Here is a 27629-nt window from a genome sequence, read left to right on the forward strand (position 1 = left end):
GCTCTGGCTGGAAAACTTTTTCAGCGCCGTGGTTCTTAAGCCAGGAGGAAGCTTTCTTCTGGCCCAAGAACAATAAAGGGGTCAGCAGCCTGATCCTCCCTCCTACACCCTCTTCCTTCCATTGTGAGGGGTATGTGCAAATATCCCAGGCTGCTTCTGCTGGGGCCTGAGGGACTTTGGCCGCACATGTGACATTAAAGAGAGACTCTTGAACAGCTCTGCGAGTGTAGCAATACTGAGTTGGAAGGGGAAAAAAAAAGAAAAAGAAAAAAAAAAAAAGAGTGAAGTCCCTGGGGTGCTCTATTTCTGGTGTAGCGGTAGCCTGTTGGAGAAGACACTCATGAGCCTTTCTCACAGAGGGAAAAATCTGTCCCGTCACCATGTCCAGCTTTGGTGTAGGTGCTCCTCCGTGGTGCCACGGCAGCTTCTTCCCCTGCGTCCGCTCGGTGAGCAGCCAAATCCCCACGGAGGGTCGTGTAGAGCCCTTGTGTCACCCCAGCCCTTCGCCTCCTCTGTGCCCCTGGTTGTCCAAGGTGGGGGAATTTCTGCTGCTCGTAGTGCACGCACGTCCTGCATAACGGTGGGGTGGGCACCTCCAGCGAGGATGCGGTTGAAGAAGGCACGGCAGCTTTCCACGTGGTGCTTTCTGTGGTTTTGGTGGTCATCAAAGCCACCCGCATCTCCTTGTGGCCGGGGCTGTACGCGGGTGGCAGGGCTGCCGTGCCTTCTGTGGGTTTGTTCGTGAACCCAGGCTCACACAACGGCCCCAACCCCACTGCAGACATCATGGTTCTGCCACCGTGGATGGTGACGGTTCTTCCAGATGTCAACGAGACAGCCGAAACGCTTGCTATCTGCCAAACCTGCCTCCCTGTAGGAGAAGGGATCTGTGGCCTCCCGTGGGAAGGTGGGGTCAATACAGTGAGTCAGTACGATATTGTGCGCCCGATTCGTTTGCCAGAGGGAGAGCGGCTGATGCTCGTCAGACCCTAGGAGCACACCTCTGGTTTTTTCCTCTCGCACAATAACCAGCTAACAGCACGTGCGACCTCCTCTCGCCGCGTTTACCGCTCGCCGGACCTTGGCACCGAGCAGCCGCATGAATCACGGCGGCGATGTTGCCGTAAGGCAGTTCCTGTCGTTATTATCTCCTCTGCCGTGTCGATAACGCTTCGGTGGTGATGGCCAGGATTTCCTCACACTACAGAGCCTTCCTGGAGATCAGCCCCGCGAGCACAGGAGGAAGGCGCCGGTAGGAGGTTGCACCTCGCTGCTGAGGACGGGGTGGCCAGCTTCAAACGTACGTGCGCCCTGACATGGTCCCGAGAGCCCCGCGGTCACTGCGAGCGGGGTCTGCCTGCCTCCGCCTGCACGTGCCTGGGTCCTGCTCCTCTGCAAAGCCTCCGAGAGGCTGCCGCGTGTCCTGGGGCTGACACGAAGCCAAGGCCGGTGGCAGGAGGCTGTCAGAGAACACTGTGCCATCAAGGGAGATGGGGAGAGTTTCGCCACATCTCGTCTGAAATCTGGAGGGCATGGTGGGACACGCATGGCCAGGGAGAAACGCAAGGTCTCCCACCCACCCCAGTGGGTCGTGGCTACACGCACTGCAAGGATCCTTTGTTTGAATGGAAATGTGTCTTCGGTTCAATTTATAAATGGTTAGATATTTGTTGTTTAAACTCATTTTTTTACAAATGCCCATGTTCAAAGGTAAAAGTAAGCAAGCTATGAGTTCTTCTGTCAGCCTGGGAGCTGTACTGGTTTTCTCCAGGTACTGGAGCAGCTTTCTGGTCTCTACATCCAGCATCTAACATTCTGGTTGTGTTTCCAAACAGCGTAGCTACACAGGTAATGAATGATAACGGAATGGGCTACGCTGACCTTTGAGGAGAGCAGGTGTGAAGTGTAACAGATTTACAAGATACAGCTCTTTTGCCACTTTTCCTTGTCTGTAAGAGGAAATGGTGCACAACTGACCATAGCCAGCGAGGCCAGGGAAGTATTTCACAAGTAGCTCTGTGGGCTGGAAGTGTGCACGAGGCTGGGAACCTGCTGTGTTGGAGGTGGAGTTCCTTGGCTACCTGACCGTCCTGCCGTTCCTGTCTGAAGGAGAAGCAGATCGCCTTGCTTGGCATATTTTCATGGCGAGGTTTGCATGCAAGGCAGTACTTTAATTTATTCTGCCAGTCCTGACTTCTGAGAGTCACGGGCTTCAGGAAGGGCAAGTGCGGCAGCCCATGGCTGTGCCCTTTCGGGAGGCCTGAGGGCCAACCTCATGCAAGGTTGGACAAAAAGAGTTTTTTTGGCAGTGCAGAAGAAGGCTGAAGATCTAGTGCTCATTGAGAGTCTTTTAAAATTTGGATAGGGTAATAGAGGCTTCTTTCACAAGTGCTTTTCTGAAGCTACTTGATTGTTTAGTGCCATCGATGTGCCCAGCACAAGCAAATCAGATGGCCGTGCCCTGACTGCTCTGGGAAGAGCTGAGTGTTGACGAGCAGATGGAGACGCAGCAGAGGGTGGCTAGGAGTGAGCTGGGTGGGGAAGGGGAAAGGAGGGGAGTCGGACTTGGTGATGTTCCACACGTCTCCTGTCAAGTCTGGGCAAGTTGCTGCTTCTTGATGAGAGCAGTCCTGTTTCTGGGGAAATCAACAGCAAATCTTCACCTTCTGTGTCCAAGCTTCCAGTCTTCTGCTCATCTCCTCTGCCCGTGTCTTCCATGTCCTTCTGTGCTGCCTGTTTGGGGTGGTTGCCTCTGTGCAGGAGGGCTTTGTCTCTGCCAGACCTGCGTGCCTGCCCGCAGCCACTGAGGCCCTAGCAAGCAGAGATGCAATTGAAAAAAGGGCATAAAAGCTCATGTGAAAGACAAAAGGAATCAAGCAGGAGTCTGGGGGAGACCTCTAGCCCTTTAGAAGCTGTGTGGCCTCTTGGAAGATTGATCATCGAGTGCTGCACTTCCCTACAGGGACAAGCGAGGTGGTCCCATGGATTTCGTGCCTCTTCTTTCCCCGTGCGTCCACCGAGAGGCTTTTCAGTGTGGCGAGGCAGGATCTGAACGTGCACGGGGAGCCACATCCAGGGGCCAGCTTCAAGGAGGCTCCTGCCTTGGGACAGGGACAGGGACAGGGACAGCAGCGGGGTTTCTCCTGGTCCTTTAGGGAGTGTCCCTGGGCTGGGAGTCGCGTACAGTAGGAACAGTCATCAGCCTCATCTTACGTGCGCCTCGTCTCACTGGTTGGGATCGCTTCCCCCGTGGAAACCATCAAGAATTTCCGTTATTTCCTTTCCTGAGGCTTTGTTTGGGTGGGGATTTCTGGAAGGTATTTCACAGGCAGGTATAATTAAAGAAAGGCATACTCTGCCCGTAGGCTAGACAAGGTTTCTTTAAAGCCAACCCCTAGCGTGGTGGCAAAACAGAAATGGTTTGTTGCCCGGTCTGGTGGAGGGCGGCCGGGGAAAGGGGGAGCCAATAAGCCCAGAATCATCCGAGTTAAACGTGGCGCACTGGGGCTAAGGCCCTTATCCAGCAAATCCTTGAAATATGTGCTTAATTTTAAGTCCCACCGACTTCAAGCTGTTTACTCTTGTGCTTAACTTTAAGCATGTGCCTAAGTGCTTTGCTGGCCGAGGGCCAAGGCAAACAGCGGACTCGGGAGCGGGTTCGGGTAAAGTAGATGCTCTGCTGAGCCGATGGACCACGGAGGCAGTCAGGGGGTGCTGCGCCTCCCCGGGACCGCCAGAGCTCTGGCAGGATGGGGATGATGGAAGGGGACAGTACCGAAAGCAGCACACTCGCCTTTTGGGGAGAAACATAACAATTTAGCCTCTAACCAGGTATCTTGATGGCAGTGTCTCCGTATGTCGTTTTTCTGAAGGTGTCAGCCTCACAGGTAGTCTGATGCATACCGTAAACACAGTCTTGGAAAAGATATACAATTTTTTTCCTCTTAATTGGGAGAAAGAAGCATTCTAGTGGAGTGAAAGAGCCTTGATTTTATCATCAGGAGAGGAAGCAAGGCAGATACATGACCCAACTAATAAATCTTGGTAGGAATTTGCATGGCTGCATTAACACTTACAACAAAAAGGACTCCTGTATTAGTGCAAGCTTTTATAATGGCTTTATCTTCTTCTTTCCTGTTCCAAGTTAATTCCTGAAAGCCTTGTTTTAATCCCCCTTTTGCTCATCCAGCCTGGACTTCTTAGAATGGCAAAGGTTTTTTCATTATTTTTAATCTATGGATGGCAGTGATTAAAGCTAATAGCTGTGGCCGTGGCGTGCATGAAAATGAAAAGCCAGCATCAGAAAACAAGCTCTGTTTTTTTGAAAACACCAATACCAGGGGTTAAGGGAAATCTGCAGCTGGAACAAATATAGCGCTCGTCTAACTTCCTCAATAACTCTGCTCGGGGAGCGCACAGTTGCCAGACGAAGGAAGCGTGGTTAGCCATCGAGTCTTTGAATGCAGCTCCACTTCCCCCTCAAACCCATGGAATTTATATTAACCTCCAGCTTTTCTTAGCTGGTGGGAATTTTTTTTTATCTTTTTTTTTTTAATTTATTTTTTTTTTCTGCGCTTGAGGAAGAGCCTCGCTTTTGTTGCCTGGGTTTGTTGTAGGCGCGGAGGAGACGGTTGTGCTCCTCGTGCGGCGCTCTGCCTGGCGAAAGGCCACGGATCCTAGGCGAATATTTTCGGCGTTGATAAGGAGAGAGGGGCTGAGGCTGCCAAGTGCGGAGGCGCAGGCACCCACGCGGACATCAGACGAGCTGATATGCGGGAGGGCAGGCTGCAGCCACGCCAGGCTCAGCCTCCACAGCGGAGGTGCAGGCAGGAGGAAGGGACCCCCTACTCCTCCTCTACCTGGGCACAGCGGGCAGAGAGATGTATGGAGGCAAGGATGTCTAAAACCAGTTTGGATACAGTACTTAGAACCTAATATAAGGTCTTACAGCTCTCCGTGACCTGTCTCTCAGAGCTCTCCAACTTTTGGAAGCTCAGCCCCCGTATTGCCCACCCCACGTGCCCAGTCCTGCCAGCAAGAAGGGCTTGTACACCCAAGTGAAGGAGCTAAAAACACCCCGGCAAGGAGGGGTGGCATGCTTTGTTTGCCGTGTTTTATTGCTGGTCGCTGGTTCTTCTTTGTTCCCACTTGGTTCTGATGAAATACCGCCTGGAGGCACTTGGTCCGATGAGAAATGAATTGAATGGGTTTCACCCAGCTCCTGACAGCCATCACAAAATATTCGCAGTGCGTGTTTTTACTGGCAGAAAGGCTGGTCTTTGGTGCCTGTGAGCTTTCCTTGTATCTTTGGAGTTGTCGTGGTTGAGGTTCATCCTTTGCAAGACATGGGAGAGCAGATACTGTTGTCTTGCTTTCTGTCCTATAGTAGATATTAGATAAGAAGACAGTTTTTAGGATTTTCTTTTGGTGGAAATGCCAGACCCATTTACAAATGTCACATTTGGAGACTGCTGCAAAGCAGCTACAAACTCGCTTTACCTACTTGTACTGGTTTTATTGTTCAAGGTAATCCATGGCTCCCACAGGTCTGCAAAGCACCAGTTAAAAACCACCAGTGTAATTAATAAATGAGGTGGTATGACTGATACTCAAATGCAATAACATTTTCTGTTCTTAGCCCTCCATTAAGACCTACTACAGCAGGAGGATTTGGAGGGCTTGATGCATACCGGGAAGATCCTGCGAGGGAGCAGACTCAAGAAACAGTTTCTTCTGCCCAGGTCCAAAGTACCAGTAGGCTAGCAGTGGGTCAGGGCAAAGGAGTGGGACTTTTCAAAGGGAAGAATGAGGTTTTTATAGGATTAAATCGATGTTAACACACCAGGATATGTTCTGAGCTAGGGTGGCAGTGACATGGGGCCCTCACTTGTTCCCACAGAGCTGGACTAAGCGGAGACTCGAGAATGGAGAAGAAACATTTCTTTGTGGTATAGTCCCAGGGAAAATGTGTTGGCTGTGTCTTGGGAATAGGAGGCTGAAAACAGGAATATCTATTGTGTGAAAATGTTTCCAGGACAATACGAGGGCCTTGAAGAAGGAAAGGACGTTGACATTCTCCACGGCTTGCTTCAGCCAGGGAGGTGCCGTCTTTGAGCCTGCGAGAAGGGCTTGGCCTGGTGGACCAGAAGGAGCTGACGCTGTCACGACCCCATTGAACTCAGTGGTGAAATTCCCCTCGTCTTCAGTGTCAGGGTGCATGGATCACAGCGATAGGGAAGGTGGTGAGACAAGCCACCTCCCTGAGGCCACTTGCCTCCCCTCTCCAGGTAGCAGAGCAGAGAAATGCGCGTTGACCTTACTGCCTGCTGCCTGCCGTCTTAGGGTGGCGAGAGTCAGTCTGTTTGGATCGCCTCCAAAGGGAAGTGCCAAGGGCTGCACAGTGAGAAAGTCTCTACCGTGTTGAAAGGAAAGAGCAGCCACCTATTGTTCGTAAGGCTATGAAGTTATCAGTCTGCAATCGAGGGCCTTCGTTGCTGATGGACTGTCCCAGGGAGTTTGCAGGAGCGTGAGCTGAAACTCTGGTCCACCCAAGCTGGGTAGGTTTGCAGGGACTTGGTTCTGGGGGATTGCGTGTTTTTCACATCCATTTGTGCAATCTTCTGTTAATAATAAGGGTGAAATGAAAATATGCTTGGGTACAACCCTACCTTCTTCTGAGAGCAACACCGAGGTGAGCACGTGGGGCAGAAGCTGCTTTTGCCAGGCGGTGTTGTACCAAAAAAAAAATAGCTGGTGGTTGCACAGAGCTTCAACAGACTCTAGAAGGTAGAAGGTGACCGCGGCCCTGCTCCAAAACTCCCTGATGTCCTATCGGATCCATTCAGAGATCACCAAAAATCCACCAGGGAGGCCCTCCTCGTGCCACCAGCCCCGCGACACACAGCGGGGAGGTGCTGGAGCGTGATCGCCGTGCCGGGGAGGCAGGATCAGCATGTCTGCGTCTACAGGCTGGGGGCTGTAGGCTTTGAAGGGGACAAGAGATGAGGAAAAACAGACTTGGGAATGTGAAAAACACAGAGCAGGAGTATACTTCAAAGAAATGCATGGTCCCAGAGGGACCGAAATAGCTGAAGTTACAAATATCCCCATAGCAACGTCACAACATTGTAAGTCCCAGCTCGAGCAATTCCTCCCTCACCCCCAAATTAGCAGCACCAAGCGAAGTGTAGGAAAGGCTTTTCCAAGCAGCACGGCCCTTTCTCAGGGTAAGCCTGGGCGAGCCGGGAGCCAGTCCGTGCCCTGAGCCCTCCAGCCTGCGGCAGAGCAGCTTTGTGCCCGTCACCCAGCGCGACGTGGAGCCTGCTGGCCAGCGCTGAACCCCCAGTTGAAGGGAGCAGGATGGGGGCAAGCTGAATCCGTCACCCCTGAGACCATCGGTTAGTGCCAAATTTGATGCTGTAGTGTTTGCACGGCGTGAGCTGAACAGACCACAAAGCAAATAGCAGGGCCCACGTGATGCGGGCAGCATTTATCCCCGATAATAGCTGAAAGAGGCTCTGTTTTCCAGGGGAAAGCAAACCCAGGTCACCAATGCTGTTTATTTTAATGTCGATTATTTAAATATTGTGCATCTAAGGACTCCAAGCTGTGCTGCGGTTGTATCTGTATTTACTGGATAAATGCATTTATTTACGGATGGGACGCTTTACCGCTGACAGTAACGTTTGTTTTTAAGCATGACCGGGATAGAGGAAATACATACAAATAAACAATAAACCTAAACAACACTAAAATAACATCAGTTAAAACAATTAAAGTTACTTCCACTCGTGAAGTATTGTTCCCATTTTGCTTTAACATGGGAAAAACTCCGTTTCCTAAGTCAGATTGTGACTGATTCTGGATCTGCGGATTCTGGTAACAAAGGGGATTTCTTTTGTCTGTTATTTATACTCTTCCTATGGCACCGTGTGTCTGTGTCGGTGTGTCTGGAGCACCCGGCATCAATGCTTCCAGCGTGCACCTCGCTCCACGGCTCCTGCTGCTGCCCCTGCCCAGCGTGGTTGTGTCAGTGGGTACCGTGTGCCTGCGGTTCCTCCGAGGAGACTTTGTGCAGAATTTCAAAGTTTTTATATATAATTCTCACCGTTTTTTGATATATAATTCTGGAAATTATATGTAATTCAGGAGCAATAGGGCCGAGCGTTTAAAACAGAGCCCAGAAAACTTGCTGTCAGTCATCAGCAGATGGCACCCAGGAAAGTTCAAGGTGCATTTCACTGGGGGTACTTTGCCTAATTATTCTAATGCTTTAATTGCATTTGCATCCTTCATCTCACATGGGCAGCTTGACGCCGGGCTGTTCCTGCCCTTCTCTGTGTCTTTGGTTTTATCCCAGGGCTGGTTGCAGTGGGACGAAGCTGCCCCCAAGTATTTAATGCCAGGGTCTGTGCTATCGTCCGCCTAGTGGGTGTCCGCTCTGCCAGGAGCTGATAGCAAACGCTGGGGAAAAGTGGTGGGAAGAGACGAGTCCAAGTGATGCTTCTTCAGATCTGGGACTGCGTGTGCGTGGAGTCTGTAATTCATTAAAACGCCCACGGTTTTGGGAGAGGGGCCATATAAACTGTCGTTAACACTCAGCAAATGGGATTACAGGAGTTTGCACCCTTGGGGCAATGTGGGAGGGCAGAGCCCTGTAGGAAATTGGCCCGGTGCTTTTAATCATAACCAAGGAAGGAGTGGTGTTTAGCTGTGGCCATCATGTTGGCCATCACAGTCGTTGCTCATCTGTATCCCCACCCTTTCTTTGGGATAAGAGTCTCCTCCGAGGTGCTCGCCACCGAATCACGCTGCAGCTCCACGTTAAGCCTTTTGCTGGCAATGTACACTTATGGCACGGTCCCCAAAGATGCAGTTAATCAGGAAATCCTCCAAACCGGGACATCTCCCAAGAAACAACTTCCTATGCCTCCCATTTGATAGGCGTGTTGCGCCGTGCCATGATTCATCGGGCGAGCACGTCCTATTCCCGAGGCCCCGCGGAGCATCCCTCCTCCGCCGCTGCTGCAGGGCTCGGTGGTGGCGAAGCCCGAGGAGCTGTGCTCCCGGGGCGGCTGGAAATACAGCCCCTTCTGCCAACCCGACAGCTGAATTTAGACTGAAGAAGCATCCTCGGAGGTGGCCAGAAGCCACGTGTGCTGTGCCGTGCGTGCTGCGTGACGGGAGAGCCACCACAGTGCAGGGCTGTAACGACTGAGCCGCCTTTCGCCTTGGGCTTGGAGCACAGCGTGAAATCGTTGCACTTTCTATTCAGTTGGCTTTGAGTCCTGGTAAAAAAAAAGAAGCACCGATTGATTCCCTATTCAGAAGCAGCTAATATTGCGAGCACCTTCCAGGAAAAATGAATAGTTTGCAATTTGAAGGAACAGATTTATCACTTAAATTTTAACGGAGAGGAAATCATTTACAGGCCCCTTCCTGCCATTGTTTGGTATTCTTCCATGGCTTCCAAATCAGGTCAAGGCTTTCGGTTGTGCCACAGCCCTCTTCTTTCAAGAGGTAGAAAATTCCCCTCATGTCAGAGGAGAGTGGATGGCAGGACACTTTTGTGGGAATTCCTGGAAGGGGAAGAGGTACTGGCAAGTGGTCTCCCAGGAGCTAGCTTTGCTCAAAGTGCCCCCGGTGCTGAGAAATGCTGGCCCCAGAGGTGATGGGGACATCTCTGGTGGGGTATGTGCCCATGCTGCTCATCCCGTGCAGGCACCACCTGGTCCATGCCTTGCAGCCTGACCCTGAACTTGCTCAGCGTTGGCTGAACATATTTAGATAAATAGGTCCATTCTGTCCCAGGCTTTCCAGGCCTGCAGCGAATAACCCGTCATATAGGTGGATGGAAACCTTATCAGGATATGTTATGAGTTTCTGGGCTGGTTTCTGTGGATCATTTCTGGAGCTGCAATATTTGTTTAGCTTTTGGCCCTGCCTTCAGCCATAGGATTTCTGTCGCCGCTGTTGCAGAGGCAGTGTCCTCAGTGCTGCCATAAACCCAGCCTTGCCCGTCACTTCCCACCACCTCCGAAAATAAATCCCACCCTGAACTTTGGGTGTAATAAAACGGAGCAAAGCTCCCGGCGGCGTCTACTGGCGGCCTAACAACCTGTTTGTTCAGCTCAGGCCTTCTGCCACCATTTGCTTAAGATAAGCAGGGGTGGAGATGTTTCTTGAGGGCACAAAGGCTTTTGAGATAAAGCTCGTGTGGACCGATACTGCGATACGGCCAGATCATTTCTTTTACTTCTCCTATCGCCCCAGCCTCGGTTGTTTCCATCTGTCCCACTGCTTTTCTCAGTCTGCTTGCTCTGGGTTTCAGCGATGCTGTTTCCCTTTTGGGTCACCTTTGCGCCTACACTTGACTGTATCGGGGCTGCGAGCATCTTGTTCAGCGGCTGCAGCAGAGGCTGATGGTGTGGGTAGTGGGGAAGAAGGGCACTTTGTGGGGTGAGGTTTGGCATCTGAGGGTCAGGCTGCATTAGGCAGACGTCAGCAACATGGAGATGAAACAATGAACACCAGACTCTAATATGCCTGTATATTTTTACTAAGCCTTTGTGGAATGCCCTTGAACTTGGCCTTGTGATTTTGCGGTGGGGTTTGCCATCATCCATAAAAAGAGACAGGGCTGGTGCTTTCCTCAAACTTCTTCAGTTGGTGATGGTGCAGAGGGGGCACGAGAAAAACAGCGCAAAAGCTCTGGCCCAGAGAAGGGTCGCTCTAAAACTCCCCATTTCCCCTCATTTCACTGGCTGTGCCCCTCTTCCTTGTGTCCCTCCCAGCACCCAGAAGGGGTGTCCCGCTCTGCTGCCTGCTTGCAGCAGTCGAGGTAAAGGACAGCTTTCCCTTGGCGCCTGCTATCTGGCCAGATGACAGTCGCCTAAGCTTGCCAGACACCGCCACCTCTTCTCCAAGAGCTGCTTTCCAAAAAACATCTGAAAAAGAATATGCACATCAGAGCTGATCTCTAGGGGACTGACCAGAGAGCAGGCTGGTCCTTCTCTCACAGAGTTGCTGGCCTTTCTTGTAGCAGTGTGCATGTTTGTAATTTAACTTTGACATACACGTACATACATTAGAAGTCCCATGGGCTTCTCAAGTTCTGCTCCAAGTTTACCACCATGTAAACCGCAGAGCGCTTTGCTCCAAGATTGAAAATGACCTCTATTAGCAGAGCTTCCGAAGACCATGGACTCCTTGTTCTTTGCTTTTCCCACACCTCTGGCTTCCAGAACCAGCAGCTCTGAAATGTTGTTTGTTATGTTCTCAAGCCACCTGTGAATAAATATCAAAATAAAACCGCCGTGGAAGAGAGACCAAATGTGATTTTACTGCCCACAGACAAGTCGCAAACCCGTGTGTGAAATCCGTGGGCACTTCAGCTCACTGCTGTCTGCTGGCTCGGGCAGGAGCGAAGAGCATCCCTCTGGTGTACTTCTTGTAGACCCATTGCAGGGCAGAGGGTGGTCATCTGCCTGGTGAAGCATATCCCTTCGGTACTGCTCGGGGATTTCAGCTTCAGAAAGAGCCAGACTGCTGAAAAACGGAAGAGCTGTGTTTCAGATCCATGTTGTCCTCAGTGAATCAGCTCTGCTAAAGGCACTTCCAGCGCCGTGCTGCGTGACCTGTGGTGGGGAACAGCCTCCAGACAAATCAAAGAACCATGTCATAAATGCATTTACTGTGCCCTTGGGACTCTGGCCCGCACCCACCCACCCAGCGCCCTCGACTTGGCCAGGCACTCCGCCCTTCTTGGGAGTTGCTGATATTTCCTTTTACATCAGCCTGCTGCACAAAAAAAGTCGACTTTTCTCCCTTCCAAATTTAGCTTTGCTTAGGCACCAAAATAGACAAAGAGTAGGGACTAGTGACGTTTTTTTTTCCAAAACATTGTCTGATGGCTTGGACTAAGGAAGGGAACCGCTCGGCCGGAGAAGGGAGATGCTTGCTTCTCCTAGTGGGGACGCCGCGTTCTGCTCGGGCACGGGCAGCGGCCAGACGTGCTCCTTGGGTTAGGAGACATGTTCCTGTGCCATTAACCCATGTCTCACACCCGGGCCGTGTGCTCTGGACGCCAGAGAGCTGAGGAGGAGGAGCGGCATGCTGCGAGGAGGCCATGCAGCAGTGCACGGCTCTGCCTATGGTTTCTGGTTGGAATGGGCAGGACTAGAGCTCCCGACACTTAATAAAGGCTTCGCTCGTAGGAAATCGGTACTTTGGGTGCTCGTGCTCTGCGGAGACGGTTTCATTTTTCAGGGTAATTGTATTTGCACATGTTTTTGCGATGCGGCTTAAATTCTTCAAAATACCCCAAGCTTTAGCCTGCTGTGGTAGTACAACATTTGGAAACAGTCTCACTGAGTATTGTGCTAATTTTAGCCTCGTTTCCTAAACTAGTACAGCTGATGTGATTGGGCTGCGTGTGTCTGCTCCCTCCCTTCCTTTTCCCATTAGCTTTGGTACCCATTGGCCAATTGCAAGCGAATTTTCGGAGGACCAGATCTCAGAGATACTAAGCTCCTCCTGTGCGATCGGTGAGCGAGAAGTGATCAAATAGGCGAGAAGGCCTCAGACTGCGGCCCCAGTAATGAAATAGCTTCAGTATAATTTCAAGGTGCTTGACATAAAAGATCTCCAGGCTCGTTTCAGTGGTGTCCGGGCTCTTTGTGGTGGTGCCCAGGGCCAGGCCCAGAGGCCCCGGGCCCGTAGTGGAGCCCCGGCGGCTCCCCCTGCCCACCAGGCCGCACGTCTGTGCCTGGCTGCCCAGAGAGGGGCCGGGGGCTCCTCGGGGAGGTCTCTGTGCTTCTGTTTTGCCACCCAGAATTAACTACAAGGTCTTTGGCTGCAGGAAAAGCCCAGTCAAACCCAGTTAACCAAATGATAATCTCACCGCAGCCCGGACAGAGCAGGCCTCCAGCTTTCACTGTCCCCAGCCTACCTCTCCTTAGTCAAGGCTGGGCTGTGGCAAGGTGCAGGGAGCGTGAGGAGAGCTCTTTAGGGTGTGGGGTGATTTTCTCTGGAAGAGTAGAAGTGAGAAAGAAAGTTAGGAGGGAAACCACCTTCACAAAAAACACACTTCAACCCTGAAACTTTGGGGTTCCAACTTCAACTTCAGGTTGAAATAGGGGCAGGCTAGCCAGCAGCAGGACTCACCCAGGGGCTTGGTGACTTCTGCATTGCTTCAAATCTCAAAGGGTGAAGGTCTACAGAGTGGCAGGCTCCACAGATGGAGGAGCTGTGGGTTTGCTACAGTAGGTGTGGGGTGCCTTTCTCCAGGCTGGATGGTCAGGATAAACCCTGCTGGTCTCATACTTTTTGCCATCCGCAGCAACCTTTCTCCTCTGTTACATCTTCCACCAGAGGATCTCAAAATACTGTTGTACCCGTAACCACTACTAAAATTACCTGTAATTTTTAAGGCTATCCATGCACGGAGAGGGATTTTTTTTTTGCAGGCAGTGTTGTCGTGCCAATGTGACAAAGCTGCTGCTCGATGAGAACCGATCCCGCCCAACCCTTGCCCTTACCTTACTGCTCCCCGTGGCCCCTCGCGCAGGCTGATTCACCAGCCGCGGCTCCAGCTCAGACGGCGAGATAGATCGCTGTGGAAATAAAAGGACTGACTTTTACAAGGCTTTTATTGCCAGCCTGGGAAGTACAATGCTACATAAATAATAATCATTATGGCTATGACAGCTCCGTAGTCCCTGGGAAATAAATAACACTTTGCACTTGCGTAGTGCCTTTTGACCAGGAGCCTCGAATCCCTTTGCTGATATTAATGAAGCCTCGCTGTCCATAGCAAGGTGGTAAATACAGCACCCCTCTCACCAGACAAACATCCCAAGTCAGAGCCAGGTAACCTGGCACCTTAAGTGGAGAGAGGAAGAGTAGAAATGGAGAAGAAAGTGTTGGTCGGGTTTGAGGTATTGTCCTGGTTTGTGTTTTGTAAGGATTTGCAGATAGGAACATTTTCTTGAATTAGCCTCACACTCTGGGCACACAGCTCTTTCTTACTCTGAGCACCTACATATCGATGCCTCCTGTATCTTGGAATTGATGGTTGCTTTTCCCTCTGTGTTACAGGGTTACCATCCATTGCCTCATGAAGCTGAAATCGCACACACCAAAAAGCTCTTCAGAAGGAGGAGAAACGACCGGAGGTAGGTGAAACCTCTTTAATGTTTTTTTTAGCCTTCATTTCTTCATTGCACATCTTCTCCCACTGTCTCATGGAGCGTCTTTGAACAATATTGCTGTTTAGCAGCTGTCACCATTGAATTAATGCAAAAGCTGTTATTGGAGCACTAACGTCCTGAAAATGCTGTCTGTCTGTCCCTCCAGTTTGTCTGAAATTTGGGGTATGTCCTGTATTGCTCCAGACCTCCTCTTCTCCTTAAATATTCCAGCATAGCCAGATCCCTCCACTTTCATTAGAAGAAGCAGCTGGCAAGACATTATATATAAAGGCTTTGAGTCCCTGCAACTTGCTTCCTCTCTTTCCATTGAAAAGCAAAATTTGCTGACTTTCAGGGTTTGCTGCAAAATGGGTTGAGAGGGGTTTGCAGCAAGCCTCGGATGCCGTTCTGCGTGAACGAGGGGATGTGCTAAATAGGCAGGCAGCTGAGTTCCTGTGGCATTGGTGGTTTCAATCCACTGAGTTAATTTAATTGGGTAAATTGTATATTTAATTGTGTAAATTGCATATTTAATTATATGAGGGCATCTAGAGTCCTTGATAGAAATCGTGACTATGGTTAAATGTGAAAATAAGCCGGGAGTGAGGGAATCAGTTACACATGCAGCTTTTTTCTTCTGCTGTGGCAGAGACAACACAGCCAGAGCAGTAAAGCATTTCCAAAACCAGGAGTTTGCAGGACTGGTGTTATTGAACAGGAGGAAGAGAAGCCAGTGGTTCATCATAGACTGAATTGCAATGCCTCGTTGGGGCCTCATTTTGGGGGCAAGTCTTGCAGAGACTGCAATGGCAGGAAGAATATGTCCCCAAATCTCCAAGCCGATGACTCAGAGCCATCACTCCTCAACTTGCTAACAGCCTGCAAGGAGCCATGATGCTGTTAACTCTGTGCTTGGGTTGTTTTCCGTGAGTTTTACAGAGCAACTGATAAAAGCTTGCTCAGATAGCCCAGAAACTGTCTGTGGGCAGTGAGTGAGTCTTACAAAGGGTCCTCCTGTGCACCCCCTGGGGCTCCAGCAAAACTCTGTTTTCCAGTTCAATGTGTCATTTCTGCAATCCGGATGGTTATGGCGTAGCATTTCATCATCACCCTCTGTCTGGTTTTGCTTGCTCTCATGTCACCATTGAGGGCTTTACAGTTTCTTCAGTTTAAGCAAAGCAGTCTTGCAGGGATAAATAGAACCGAGTGACAGAGGTGAGGGGAGTTTGAGTAATCCCTTACGGTACTGGTGTGCTGCTGCTGTGATCTGGCAGTTGCAAGCCAGGAGGAAAGCCAGACTAGGCTGCGGCCAGCAGTCACTGGGGCTCCCTCCTTTTTTCACTATACACAGTTTAAAAGACAATTTTGTGATTTAGGGGAAAAAAAAAAATCTTGTTTGTGCTGGGTTGCAGCCTTGTGATCACAGAAAGGGGATTGAAGCCAAGCGTAAGTTTGCTGATGTTGCAAGAGGGAGCTGGGTTGGTTTCATCGCTGCACTGTGCTGGAGCCCCTAGCACCCTAGAAATGGCAGCAGAGGCTGGGGCTTGCTGCTCCCAGCCTGACTTGCCAGCTCAAAGCACGTCCTCCTCCACCACAGAGGAGCTCAGGTCTCCCTGCTGCAGGAGGCAACATCTGCAGAGCAAAGGGGTCTCGTTCCTGAAGCCCCACGCTGATACCTGGCAGGGCTGCAAAATGCAAACCATAGCATTACAGTGCGCTGTGCTGCAAAATGCAAACTGGTGAGGAACAGGCCAGAGCAAATAAATGAGTGTGAGGGTTTGCAGGGGACCAGGGTGATGTCCCACGAGGAGAGATGGATTAGGACGAAACCCAAGGATCTGCTTAAAAGCCCTCAATCTGGGTCAGTATGGCAGAATGCAGGAGGAGATGTGGGTCTGCTTCAGCCCGAAGTAGTCGTGAACGAAATAAAATGGAAAGGGCAGAGAATATACAGAGCTGCCCAGGTCCCCCATAAATACTGCCATCCTTGGCAGCGCTGCCCGTCAAAGCTTAGGAAGAAAAGTGTGCTTATTTTAACTGCAGAAAGCTAGGAAGCATGGGTAGAGGGAGCTGGAGCAAAACAACAGTCTCTTAAATAATTATTTAAGCCAAAAAGGCAAATTGTAAAGGCAAAAAGGGGACCCCAGCAGCCCCTTCACCCCACATGGTTTGGTGCTGAGGCGGTTGACCGAACAGTGTTAAGCACCTGGGGTCCTCTTGTGCAGTTGGGGTAGGAGGGGATTTCTGCTGCCTGGACTTCTGGTGCCGCTTGAGGTGCCCCTGGAGAGCACTCGCTCCTTAAAACTGATTCCTAGCAGTAAGTGAGATCTCAGAATGGTTATTTTATGTGAAAAACATTGTAGAAATAGGGGGAAAAAAGGGAATGGGAAAAAAAAAAGTCCTGCTGAATGAAACTGTTTTGCAGCTTAAATGCCGGACTGTGTTGGAGCACAAACTGGTTACAAAGCTGTTCACACTTTATTGCAGTGCTATTATCTTAATATCCCAGGCATCGTGCTGCTGGAGAAAGGCTTCATTTCATCGCTGGTGGAGCTGCACAGGTGGTATGAATATCCCTCTGCTCTGTGGATGGCGGAGGAGAGGTTTTATGGCCAGGGAAACAGTTGGGAGTTACGAGCTTTTGTTTTAAACGTCGTCTGGATGCGGAGAGACACAAAATTGCAAAACCAAGCCACGGCTGCTCTGCCAGAGCCTCCCGTGTCCGGCTTGCGAGCTTCGTTGATGAGCTGTGAAAAACGTGTCGTGCCCGTCCTTGTGCGTGATGCTGATGGGTTTCTGTAAAACAGAGACAGACAGCGAAATTGTCTTGTTCACAGACAGTGAAATTCAGAAGGGGCCAGGCCTGAGGCCAGCGAAGCACCTTTTGTTTCTCATGTGAAATGACGCGCGTGTCCAGCCACGTTATAAATAGGGCAAGTCCCCGCTTCCTTCCCGTCACCTTTCCTCAGGAAATGCTGTCACCGCGCGGCGCAGGAATGTGCCTCACCTACCGCAGGTCCCCGCAGTGCACCTTGCGTGCCCCGGGCAGCCCATGGGGATGAGCAAGCCCCCGCAGGGCTCCACGTCTTCACTGCTGCTGCCCACTTCCCCCCAGGACTGTGGCATCGCGGTGCGCAGCCCGATGTGGCTCCTGGGGCAGCACATCTGGATGTCCCGGGTGCCACTGTCTGGGTGAGTGCCTCCTGTTGCCCCAAGAGCTGAGTGCAGCTTTCCAAAGCCTTTTGTCAGCAGAGTTCCTGATAAAACAAAGATTTAAAATTACAGGTGATTATTCCCATTAGATTTAAAAAAAAAATGTTTTTCTAACTCAGTCTTAGGAAGAGCTGCATTTATGCCCTTGGCTGTGCACATGCGGCCACAGCTCTCTCTTTGCATGTACAACACTTTCACGTTACATGAGTACTCCTTCCATGGGATGCAAGCTTCATTTGTTGCGTAAAATAGAAAGAGTGGATTAAAGGTGTTAAAACAGGCTTCGACTTACCCGGTTAAGGAGCACTGACTCCGGTCTGTTTGACACATTCTCGGTAACAACGATCAGAGTCAGCCACATCTGGTGCGGGACTTGATTGCGTGAGGTCTCGTAAAAGCGTGCGGGGGGCGGCGAGGAGCTTGTAAGCAGGGAAGCAGAGTGGGTATTGCTCTCCCCACCTTACACGGCAGAAATCCCACCCCCAGCGTTTCCTCCGTCAGTTTGGACACACGAGGTGTAAGTGTCACCTTCTGTGTCGGATGGGAGCGACGGAGGGCACCACTGCTTAACGGGATCGTCGGAGGAGCACAGCAGGGACAAGGTTTTGTGATGTCCATGTGAGCGAGTGCTGAGTACCAACGAGATTTTACTCTCCCAGATGAACCAGTGAACCCAGTGAACCCAGTGATGATGAAACAGTGAACCCCAGTGATGATAAAACAGTGAATCCCAGTGTTAAGGGAGTGGTACAAAACCTTGCCCAGTCTGGTCAGGATGCACAAGGAATATGCGAGTTTCTGGGGGTTTCTCTCAAAGCAGGGTTAAGACTGGTGAGTTTGTACCCGCTTCTTGGTCTTCTGGTGCTGAAATTGTTCTGCGTCGCCTAAGGAAGGGGACCATTTGTTCTGAGGACCAGGAAAAAATAGCTGGGGAACTCTTAAAAAGTTTGCACCCTTATAATTATATTGGTTCACTCACACCTTGTTCAATCCAAAGGTCAGATCAGGCTGATTTCCTTAGCTGAAGGAAATCCTCATGTGTGCGTAGATGCTGGCAGGTATCTCACAGGGCTTTTGGTGGTCGGTCTAGAGGGAAGGGCAGGAGAGAATTACAGAGGGGAACACAGCCCCGTGGCTTGGAGAGGGTGGAGTAAAAGCCTGAGAGTTAATCGGTCTCCTATTTCCAAAAGGCATCCAAATTCCTATTTTCAATATAAATGTGGATCCTTTGTGCTTCCTCCGTATACAGCATGGGACTGTCTCAGGGCTTTGGGATGACCACAGTGAGGGGCTGCTCTGCAGGGACCAGCCCTGGAGTCCTTGGAGGACTGTCACCCGCAGCAGTGGCTTCTCCTCTCGGATGGAGGAGCACTTCTGCCATCCTTCAGAAAGCCCTTGTGTGTGGGTAAGGAGCTGGAGCAGGGGCTCAGCCCCTTCTGGCCAATACACGAAGTGGAGGGGTGGGAGCTTTCCCCATCAGCGTGCCCCAAATACCTATTGCTTTGATAACAGGATTACAGAAACGTCCCCAGGTTTTCTCCTGCACTGTCCCACTTTGCTTCCTACCGTTAACTTGGCTTTCCACTTAAATGATCAGGAAAAAACAGTCTGGCTTCTTTTTCTTTTTTTTTTTTTTCTCTTCATTTTTTTTTTTTGGTGTCGTTGTTTTTGTTTTTAATGAGATTCAGAGCTGGGGGAGGCAGAAATATCCTCCCTTCCCCGGAGAGCCGCGGGTGGCTGTCAGGGACGGTTTCCTCTTCCTGCAGCACGAGGGTTGTGTAAGCGCCGCTGACCCCTCCTGCTCGCGCCCACGCCGAAAACGGGGTCATCTGGGGTGACTGCAGCAGGGCGGGCGCCCCTGCCCTGCCTCTTCGCTCACGGTCCCCAGCCCCATTACACCAGGCCGGGTCTCCTGCGTGGCCACCGCTTCGCTGAGGGACATCCCAAGGGCTCGGCCACGTGGCCCCGGCCGGGGTCTCGCGTTGGGGTGAGCGTGGTCCTACGTGGGGACAGCCCAAAGGACGGTCACGGCGGGCTCGGGGCCAGGCAGGGAGCGTCCCAGATCCACTGGCGGCTCCACCGAGGAGCGCAGGCAAGCTGTGGTATATTTCTTTTCCCATTATATTTGATTTTACAGACCCTCAGGGACTCTCAACCACCTACGGTGATTAGTTCAACTGATTAAGCTGCTTTTCCTCTTGTGGCAAACTCCCTTTGTGAAGGGTTTTCAATAGCCACACTGCCCGGGACATTGTTCCTGTACAATTTCCTTTCAAAACACCATAAAGGGCACTCCACCACTTTACCCTGCAATAAAATATTACAGGAACCAGCTCTGCCCAACCCAGTCCTGCAAGGGCAAAATCTCCCCGTGTGGGGAGGAGGTACGGTGGGATGAGAGTAGCAGGGCTGCACAATGCTGGAGCCTTCAGCAGGGGGGATCTGAGGTAAGGAGAGGTAAAGCAGAAGTTTTCTGCTTGTTTTTTTTTTTGTTGTTGTTTGTTCATACGAGGATCAGGGTCACCTTGGGAAGCGAACAACAGACTTAAAGTTCAGAGAGGGAAACGCCGCCTCGCACATCTCTGGTTGTGCAGCCTTGCCAGGCAGGCTGGAGAGGATGTGGATGCTCTCGAGGTACCCAGGGTACGTGGCGCAGGGGGAGAAGGGCTGTTCCTGCTGAGGACACACACCACCGTGGAAAGCAAGCGGCCATCTCATAAAAACTGGAAGTCAGATTAAGATCTGCCTTGATTGCCACCAAGGGGGTAACAGGAGTAAGGAACCGGATGGGGTTGCAATGCACAAGGTCCTCCCGTGTTTCTAGTTACCCCAATACCTTGCCTTCTCACCAGGCTGCCAGGCAGGTTCACACAAAGAGCGGGTGTCTCTGGGACCCGGTTAGCCCATCTGCTGCTCCTCGGGCAAGGCAGCGATGGAGCAGGACGGAGATGCTATCAGGAGGAGCCAAGCAGGAGCCCCTTCCTCCTGGCAGAGCCACGCTGGCGAGACACGCTGGCATTGCCCGGCCCCGCTGCCCTTCCTTCCAGGCATCAAGGAGAAGGCTCTGCCAGGGGTCACGGCGCTGGCACCCCTCTCCCAGGTGGAGGGAGCTGAGAACAAAGACCTCACCGGGCTCCCCGTTGAAGGAGCAGCCCCTGAGTGATCAAAAAGCCAGCTCGCGACGTCCCGCGGGCATCCGCCGCGGGTGACTCAGCCGCGGGTGGAGCCGCTGGGGCCGCACTGCGGCTTCTCATCACGAGGGACCTCTTGGAGCTGAGGTCTAGAGGTGGTTTGGCTCCTGGGGAGCCCCTCGCCGCCCTTGCAGCGTGCTCTGGGTTTGGTGAGCGGGACGCGCGGGAGGACTGTGGTGGTCCAACAGCGTCCCCGTGCAGCAGTCCCAGCAGAAGGTCACACAGTTCGGCAGAAGCCATCTGAAGATCAGCTGAGCTTAGATCTAGCATCGGTTCTGGACTGGCTCGTCTAAGAGCCGCTTGCCTGGCCCAGCGCTGCCCCCGGAGCAGCATGCATGGGGTTTTTCCATCACCCAAGTGGTGTGTTTAAAGCAGCAGCAGCAGCAGCAGCGAGAGGAGCAGTTGGTGTTTAGCGTTGGTCGGGAAGTTTGCTTTGACTGTCACCTGTGCCTCGGTCTGCATGGGGTGGCAGGGGGTTTCCACCCAGCTGCTCTGCTCCTGCCGCTGCGGCCAGCACTAAGCCCTGAGGTGCTGAGCGAGCCAGGAGAGTGTGTGCCCAGCCCCGAGTCACCCCCAAAGGCAGCAAAACGCGCCGTGCGAGGCAATGCCACATCTACAGCTCCTTCCCCAGTGGTAACGACAGCTACAAGGGGTTTGCACTTCACGTGATGCAAAGAAAATGCATTCCTGTAAATATTGGAGCGCTCTGTGGGCTCAAGAGTAGCCTAAAAAGTAAAACAGAAAACAAAAACATGTATGAGTTCAAGAGGACACACTTGACATGAGCAGGGCTGGGAGATTCATATATACACCCCATCATCCTTGTGTGCCTAGCTAAAGGCATGGTACAAAAGGGTTAAAAGATACTCATCTAAGCAAATTTAATCCTTTCCTTTCATTGTTCCCTCTTTTTAATGCCAGGAGGCAGTGGCAGGAGAGAGACGGGTGCGTTTCCCAGCTGCAGGGTTGCCACCTCTCTATTGAGAGCGGCTTTGTCATTACATAAAAACTGCACAACACAAGACTTCTTATTCTCTTTTTTTTCTTATGATCTTGGCAACTGACGTGACCCCTGTCCTGCAGACTAAATTTAACGTGAATTGCCAAGCTGCCAGTAGACTTTATGGCATCAGGAGGCTTTTGCAGGTTGTTTTTCTCCATCTCTGCAGCTGATTGAAAGACTTACATGCCACTGACAGAACATTTTACTGTTAAGAAAGCTCAACAGCAATGTAGTGGCCTGCTGGATAAGCTCAAGGTTTTATGATGTTACTTCCTAGGAAGCAAAATAACTGCTCCAGCAAAAAATCCAGGAGAACTTCAGCGGGTGTCTGAGGTGGATGGACACCTGCCTTCATCAAAACTTAGTATTTTTAAGTATATTTCTCCCATGTGGCAGCAGGGGCTGGGCTGGTGGACAGTAAATTGTTGACCCTGACAGCTCTTCTCTCTGTCCTTTTCTGCTGTTGCCTGTTCTGTAGAGCATTAGGGAATGGTGAGCAGGAGCTCATGGTGGGAGTACAGCTAGGGAGAAGGTTAGGAAAGTGATTGCTCTTGGGTCCAACGGGGAGGACATGGGAGACCTCATTTCAGTTCCCACCTTTACCAAAAACACCCGGGATTCACCTCCGTGATCACAGCTGTGATCTTAGATGCCAGAGCATATCATGAAGTCCATGCAAGGAGCTGGCAGACACCAGTCCTTGTGAAACCTGCATGGAGAGAAGGGAGGATTCTCCTTCTCCTGGGCCCAAGCGTGAATGTCCAAAGGTGGCAATCGCAAGGGCCTGGAGAGCCCTGAAGAGCTTCACGCTGAGAGATCTTCTCACCCCTGCAAATGAAAAACGAGTCTGGCCATCTTGCAAGAACAGGTTTCCTTGCTTTATTTCACCTTCCCATGTTGACCAGAGCCAAGGAAGTCTGAAAAACAAAGAGCTGTGGGAGGAGTTGAACCAAACCACCTCGCTCTGGAGGAAGCACTGGGTCGGGGATTTGTTTCTGTTCTCCCTTCAGCAAGAACAAAGGCTTGAGACCGAGCATCCCGTCCTCTCCCATCCCATGGAGGGGAAATCTCTCCTTACCAATTATGAGTGTTTCTTCTCCTCTGGTGGGCAACTTGGGGGTGGGCACACAGTTTATGAATCGGGGGTGTCCTAAGACAGGGGGTGGTCTGCGACGAGGTGGTGGCATCTCAGGTCAGGCATTGCAGGGACACTTCTGGCACTTGCATTTCAGACAATGTGTGAGTTCCCCAAACCCTTGCGGTCAGGTGGGATTAGGAAAATGCTCATTGAGCTCTTGTACCCTCAGGTCTGCCAAAGCTCTGGTGTGAATGTATGCGTGCTTGGATTTGGTCCTAAACGTTGAGAAGAAATACATACACCTAGGCGTGTGCTTGAAATCATGGGTCAGGAATGGACCCTAGAGTGGTATGGCTTGTAGTTCTGCATGTGAATATTAAACCGATTGTCTAATTGGTGCTTAAAGGACAATATTGCCTTATTTTACAAGAAAATCTGCTGTCCTGCATTCCTGACTATCTGGTTCTGAGTTCCCATGCATCAGCCTCTTATCCGCTATTTCATCTCTTAAATAAAGCTGCTTCTCCCTCTTGTCCAGCCTCCTTATTTTTCACTTTTTACTCAGAAATATAACTTCATTGTTTTAGCATCTTGTCTTGCAAAATGTTTTCTCGGTGGGATTTTACCAAGCAAAAACCTCCACGCTTGTCTTCACAAGCGCCGTATCAGCAGGAGGCTGGGATCGCAATGGCTCGACCTCTCCAGACAGGTACTTTTTGTGCCGGGAATATCGATACGGTTGGTAAGAAAAGCCCCAAGCATCACTCAGGGGCGTGCCATGCCAGGTATTTATTTGAAAACTCTTTGCAACAAGCTGCCGGCCCGTATCCATGCGCTTTTCACACCGTCATTAAAGTTGCACTATTTCCAGAGCCGCTCCCATGCTGTTCTATTCATGGCCAGTGCTAGTGCATGTTTCACAAATAAAAATAGTCCCAGGAATGTCACTCACCATGGATTTTAAGATTGCAAGCTATTTTGGGTGAATGTGAAGGTGAACGTGTTTTACGGATGATATTAACGTGTCATTTTTAATGCTGGGAGATTTTGGAAAAGCCTCCAAAAACCCGTTCTCAGAGGTCAGCAGTACAAATCTCTCCTGCTGGGAGAGTGAATAGAAATGAGTTCATAATTACAGAGTATAGAACTGACGCGTTTGCTTTTTTACTGTTTTAATTGAGGTTTTCAGAAAGGAAGAGAACTTAAAACAATAGAGAAATGTCTTTTGTTCTTACAGGGCCATTTATTGAGGGGTTTGCAGTGAGCGGAGAGGATGTTTATCAACGAAAGCAACAATATCAAGACGTTATTTTAGTGCAGAATTGCTGTTCCTCGCTGGAACAAAACGAAATGTTTCAGATGAACTTGCTGAAAACCGGCGTCGAGCGAAATGATTTGCAGTGCTTTTACTGCAAATAGTTTTGGAACAGGAGAAAGGGAGAGGAAGGGAAGGAGCTGAAAAGGTTGGAACACCCTTTTCCTTCTCAGTAGTGTTTCCAAGTGTAATTTAGTTAGGCTTAACAGCACGTGGGGCTGAACCCCCGAAGCAGTGTCTGGAAATCAGGTTTCCATCCTCCTCCGTGCCCTCCTGTCTCCTCCGTGCCCTCCCGGGAGCCGGTGGCGAGACGCGGAGCCACCGCGGAGGCTTTCCCTGGGGACACAGGGGAAGCATCCCAAGCCCATGAGGGGTGTCCTGGCCACCCGCGCCGAGGAGCTGAGCCAGCCTGGTGGTGCGTGTCTGTGGGACAGCCCTTCTCTTCAGCAAATTTAGGACCGGTTCCTTATTTTTAAGGACAGAAGTAAGGCTCTGCCTGCACGGATGGGAGGCGGTACGAGCATCTGGCTAAATCACAGTGTTAAGAGTGCAACGAGACAAGCAAGAGCAAAAAGGCTTCTAGCAGGCAGAAGCACCTAAGGGTGCTGTTAAATCAGCAGGCTCTGTCCTGCTGAAGATTTAGGAACCTTGAAGCAGCGGGGAAGGACAGGCCCCGTGTCCAGGAACACCTGCACTGAAGGGGCAATTCAGGAACAGGCTGGGGAAGCCGCGTGGCCAAAGCCCCACATCTCGCAGAACCACACGAAGAAACCCTCACGGAGGTGTGGGATCTTCAAGGCAGGGGTCCTCCGGGATGCAGAGGTCGTACACGGAGAAGTAGCGAGGAAGCAGCCAGCGATAACTGCACGTCTGCCTCGGGAAGCGTGGCCGCGCCGGGGCTGCGGACGAGCCGTGCATCAGCCGAGGTGTTAGTTACAGGCAATTCAGAGACAGATCATCGTCTCATTCATTTTGATTGTCCGCAACATCGCTGTGAGTTATTACACTAAATTAATTCTCCGAACTGCAGGTCCCCAGAGGGCAATACTGTCTCGGCGGTTTGTTCCTAAAAGGGCTCAGCTGGGTGATTGCGTTACCGCGGCTTAATGAATGGCCGCACGTGAGCCGGGCGCTGGTAATTGCCTGCGCTCCTGGCTGTAGGCGCAGAGTGCATTATGATGAAAATCCTGCACCCAGCCCCGAGACGGCTGGCCTTCTCGGACGCGTGCCACAGGCCAGGCACGCGCCTTGCACATCAGCACTTTACCGTTTGCCTTCAGCTGAGCGAAGGTGGCAGTGGGCTGGAGCCGGAGGGGGGGGTCGGTGCGAGCAGGAGGGAGCTGGATTTGGTCACACCGGAGCACCCCGCTCCCTGCCCGGCACACGTCCGAGGCTGGCACCCAGCAGCGCTCTCCCCTTCTCCAGGAATTTGCAGCTGGAGGGCTGGCAAGGCCACGCTTGTGCCCAGTAGCTCCTGTTGGGTTTTCTTGGTGGGGTTTATGTCCTCTTGGAACCGGTGTGAACTTCTGGTGCTCGCAGCACCTATAGCCTGGCTGCACGTAGCGTGCATACACTGTATAGTGTATCGATTTAAATGTGTATTGAGTGTAGAAACATCTCCTTTCATTTATTCTGAACCGTCCTTTTGTTATCACGAGAGTTAGCCCCTCAGAGCGCTGTGCCTGCCTTTGCTCTCCGCTTGTACCAGCAGCGTGGGAGTCAGCATTCAAAAGGGGTTTTGCAATTTCCAAAGTGGGACCATCAACAAATTCAGCAGCGCCTGCTCTGGAGTCATCGCCCCAAGGCGCCCGGTCATATCAGTGTAGGTGATGGTGTGACTTCTTTATGTTTTGCCAGGAAAGTCCTCATCCTGTGGGCAAGCAGAGGCGAACCCCTGGCCACCAGTTTCCCCCAGCACCCATCAGCACACCCTTAGAGGCTGCTGGTGTCGTGCTGTGCAGCCCTAAAACGTACCCGTCTCCGTGAGGCTGGTTCAGCCTGCAAGCATCGAGGGAAGGAAATACAGCAGCAGGTTCCCCTGCACCAGGAAACCCATCTGCTATTGAAATGGCTTTCTCTTTGGTGGAGTATTTCTGGTGTGGCTCCTCAGGGCTGAAAATGGTTCTGTTTTAGGTGTTTTCTGTCTTCACCTGACCGTGAATGTGCAGCCGGGGAGCGCTGGCCACCCTTCCCTCCTCCCTGCGAGCCGTGCCGAAGCTCTGCGGGGCCTCCTGGCAGGGACGGTGCGTGAAGGAGTTGCCAGCTCGAGTTGTTTGGGCTCTTGTTGCAGAAACAATATTTCTGTCTGACCCCAGTTAGCAACTGATGTTTGCAAAATAAAGAAGTCAAGGCACTGGAAATACTTTCCATTCCCACTCTTGTCTCAGCCCAAAATATTAGTATTAAAAATATTGCATCTATTATATGTAGCTAATATCTCTGCTGGCACGTAAATCACCCAGGGATTTTTCATCTCCATATTAAAAAAAAAAAAAAAAAAAAGAAGAAGAAGTGAACTACACTCTATTTTTGGATATTTATTAACTGTTTCGTTTCCATTTATTCCTGCTAGAGCCACAGCAGTCTGTCTCCAAGGGACCATCTGTGGGAAACACAGTCCCTGGATTGATTAGGACGGTGCTGGGGTTGATAACAGGCACAAAGGTGCTGAACATCTACTCTTTCTCTGATAATACCTTTATTTGGCCTTACAGCCTCTGGGCATGAGTAGACAAGAGGCTTCTTTCATTTAAACTGACCTATTTTAATTAATTTTGTTGTTACGTGTGACTGCAGAGTGAAAGCAAAAGCAGGGAACACCTCTCACAGCAGTATTTTTCCCAACACCTATGTCCATGCTGATGTGAGCGGGTTTCCTCCGGTCTGGCCATGGTTTGATGACAGAGGAGCTTCATCTCGTTCCTTCCTGCTCTCTTCCCCCACCGTCCCTTTTTGTGGTGGCATGGCTTTTTTTTTGTGGGGCCATCCAGCCGCTGAGGTTGGGTGGGCGATTCTTCAGACAACCGCCTTTGCTCTGCCCTCGCGTCCTTGCTGGAGCTCGGTCTGTTTGCTGGGGCCGCCGGGCTGCCCGCAGCGGGCACCAGCTCACCCCCTCTGCCTGCGTCGCTGGGGCTAACGCAGGAGAAGCGCGTGGGGCCACGGAGGTCTCGTCCGTTCTGAGCATCCCCGCCATGGGTCTTGCAGCACGGGTGCGCCCTGCGCTCGGGGAGTCCATTCCCAGTGCTCCGCATCATCCCGGTTCCCCATTTCAAGCTGGGGTTGCCGGTGCCCGGGCAGCCAGGGCCAGCAGCGATGCTACACCGGAGCTGCAGAAAGTGACCCAGCTCCGTGCCTTGCCCCAGGCCGCGTGTTCCCGTCCAAACCCGGCAGCGGCCAGACTGCAAAACCCATCCAAGGGGAAGTAAATTCCCTGGCGCAGCTCACAAGCGTTAGTGGTAGCATGGGAGAGGAGGCAGGGATGGGGAGAGCAGGAGGAAACTCTCCTTTTGACAGTGGGACATACGTGTTTACACATGCCATGTGGGAAAGTCTGCCTTGGGGTTGTCGCTGGGTTACAATTAGTCGATATCCAGATCAATCCTAGCTCCCCAAGCTCCACACTAAATGCTACAGCAACCCA

General features: G+C 51.4%; 1 protein-coding gene across 9 annotated transcripts in view; it reads left to right on the forward strand.

Moving 5' to 3' along the window:
- The window catches only part of CTIF (cap binding complex dependent translation initiation factor), a 138988-nt gene that overhangs the window by 64546 nt on the left and 46813 nt on the right, over positions 1-27629 (forward strand). For all 9 annotated transcript variants that reach the window (XM_066988826.1, XM_066988827.1, XM_066988828.1 and 6 more), the window contains one exon: positions 14098-14174. In XM_066988826.1, the coding sequence (XP_066844927.1) occupies positions 14098-14174 (77 nt within the window). The remainder of the gene's footprint in view (positions 1-14097; positions 14175-27629) is intronic.

The sequence above is a fragment of the Anser cygnoides genome, chromosome Z (genome assembly GCF_040182565.1).
Source record: "Anser cygnoides isolate HZ-2024a breed goose chromosome Z, Taihu_goose_T2T_genome, whole genome shotgun sequence".
Lineage (NCBI taxonomy): Eukaryota > Metazoa > Chordata > Aves > Anseriformes > Anatidae > Anser > Anser cygnoides.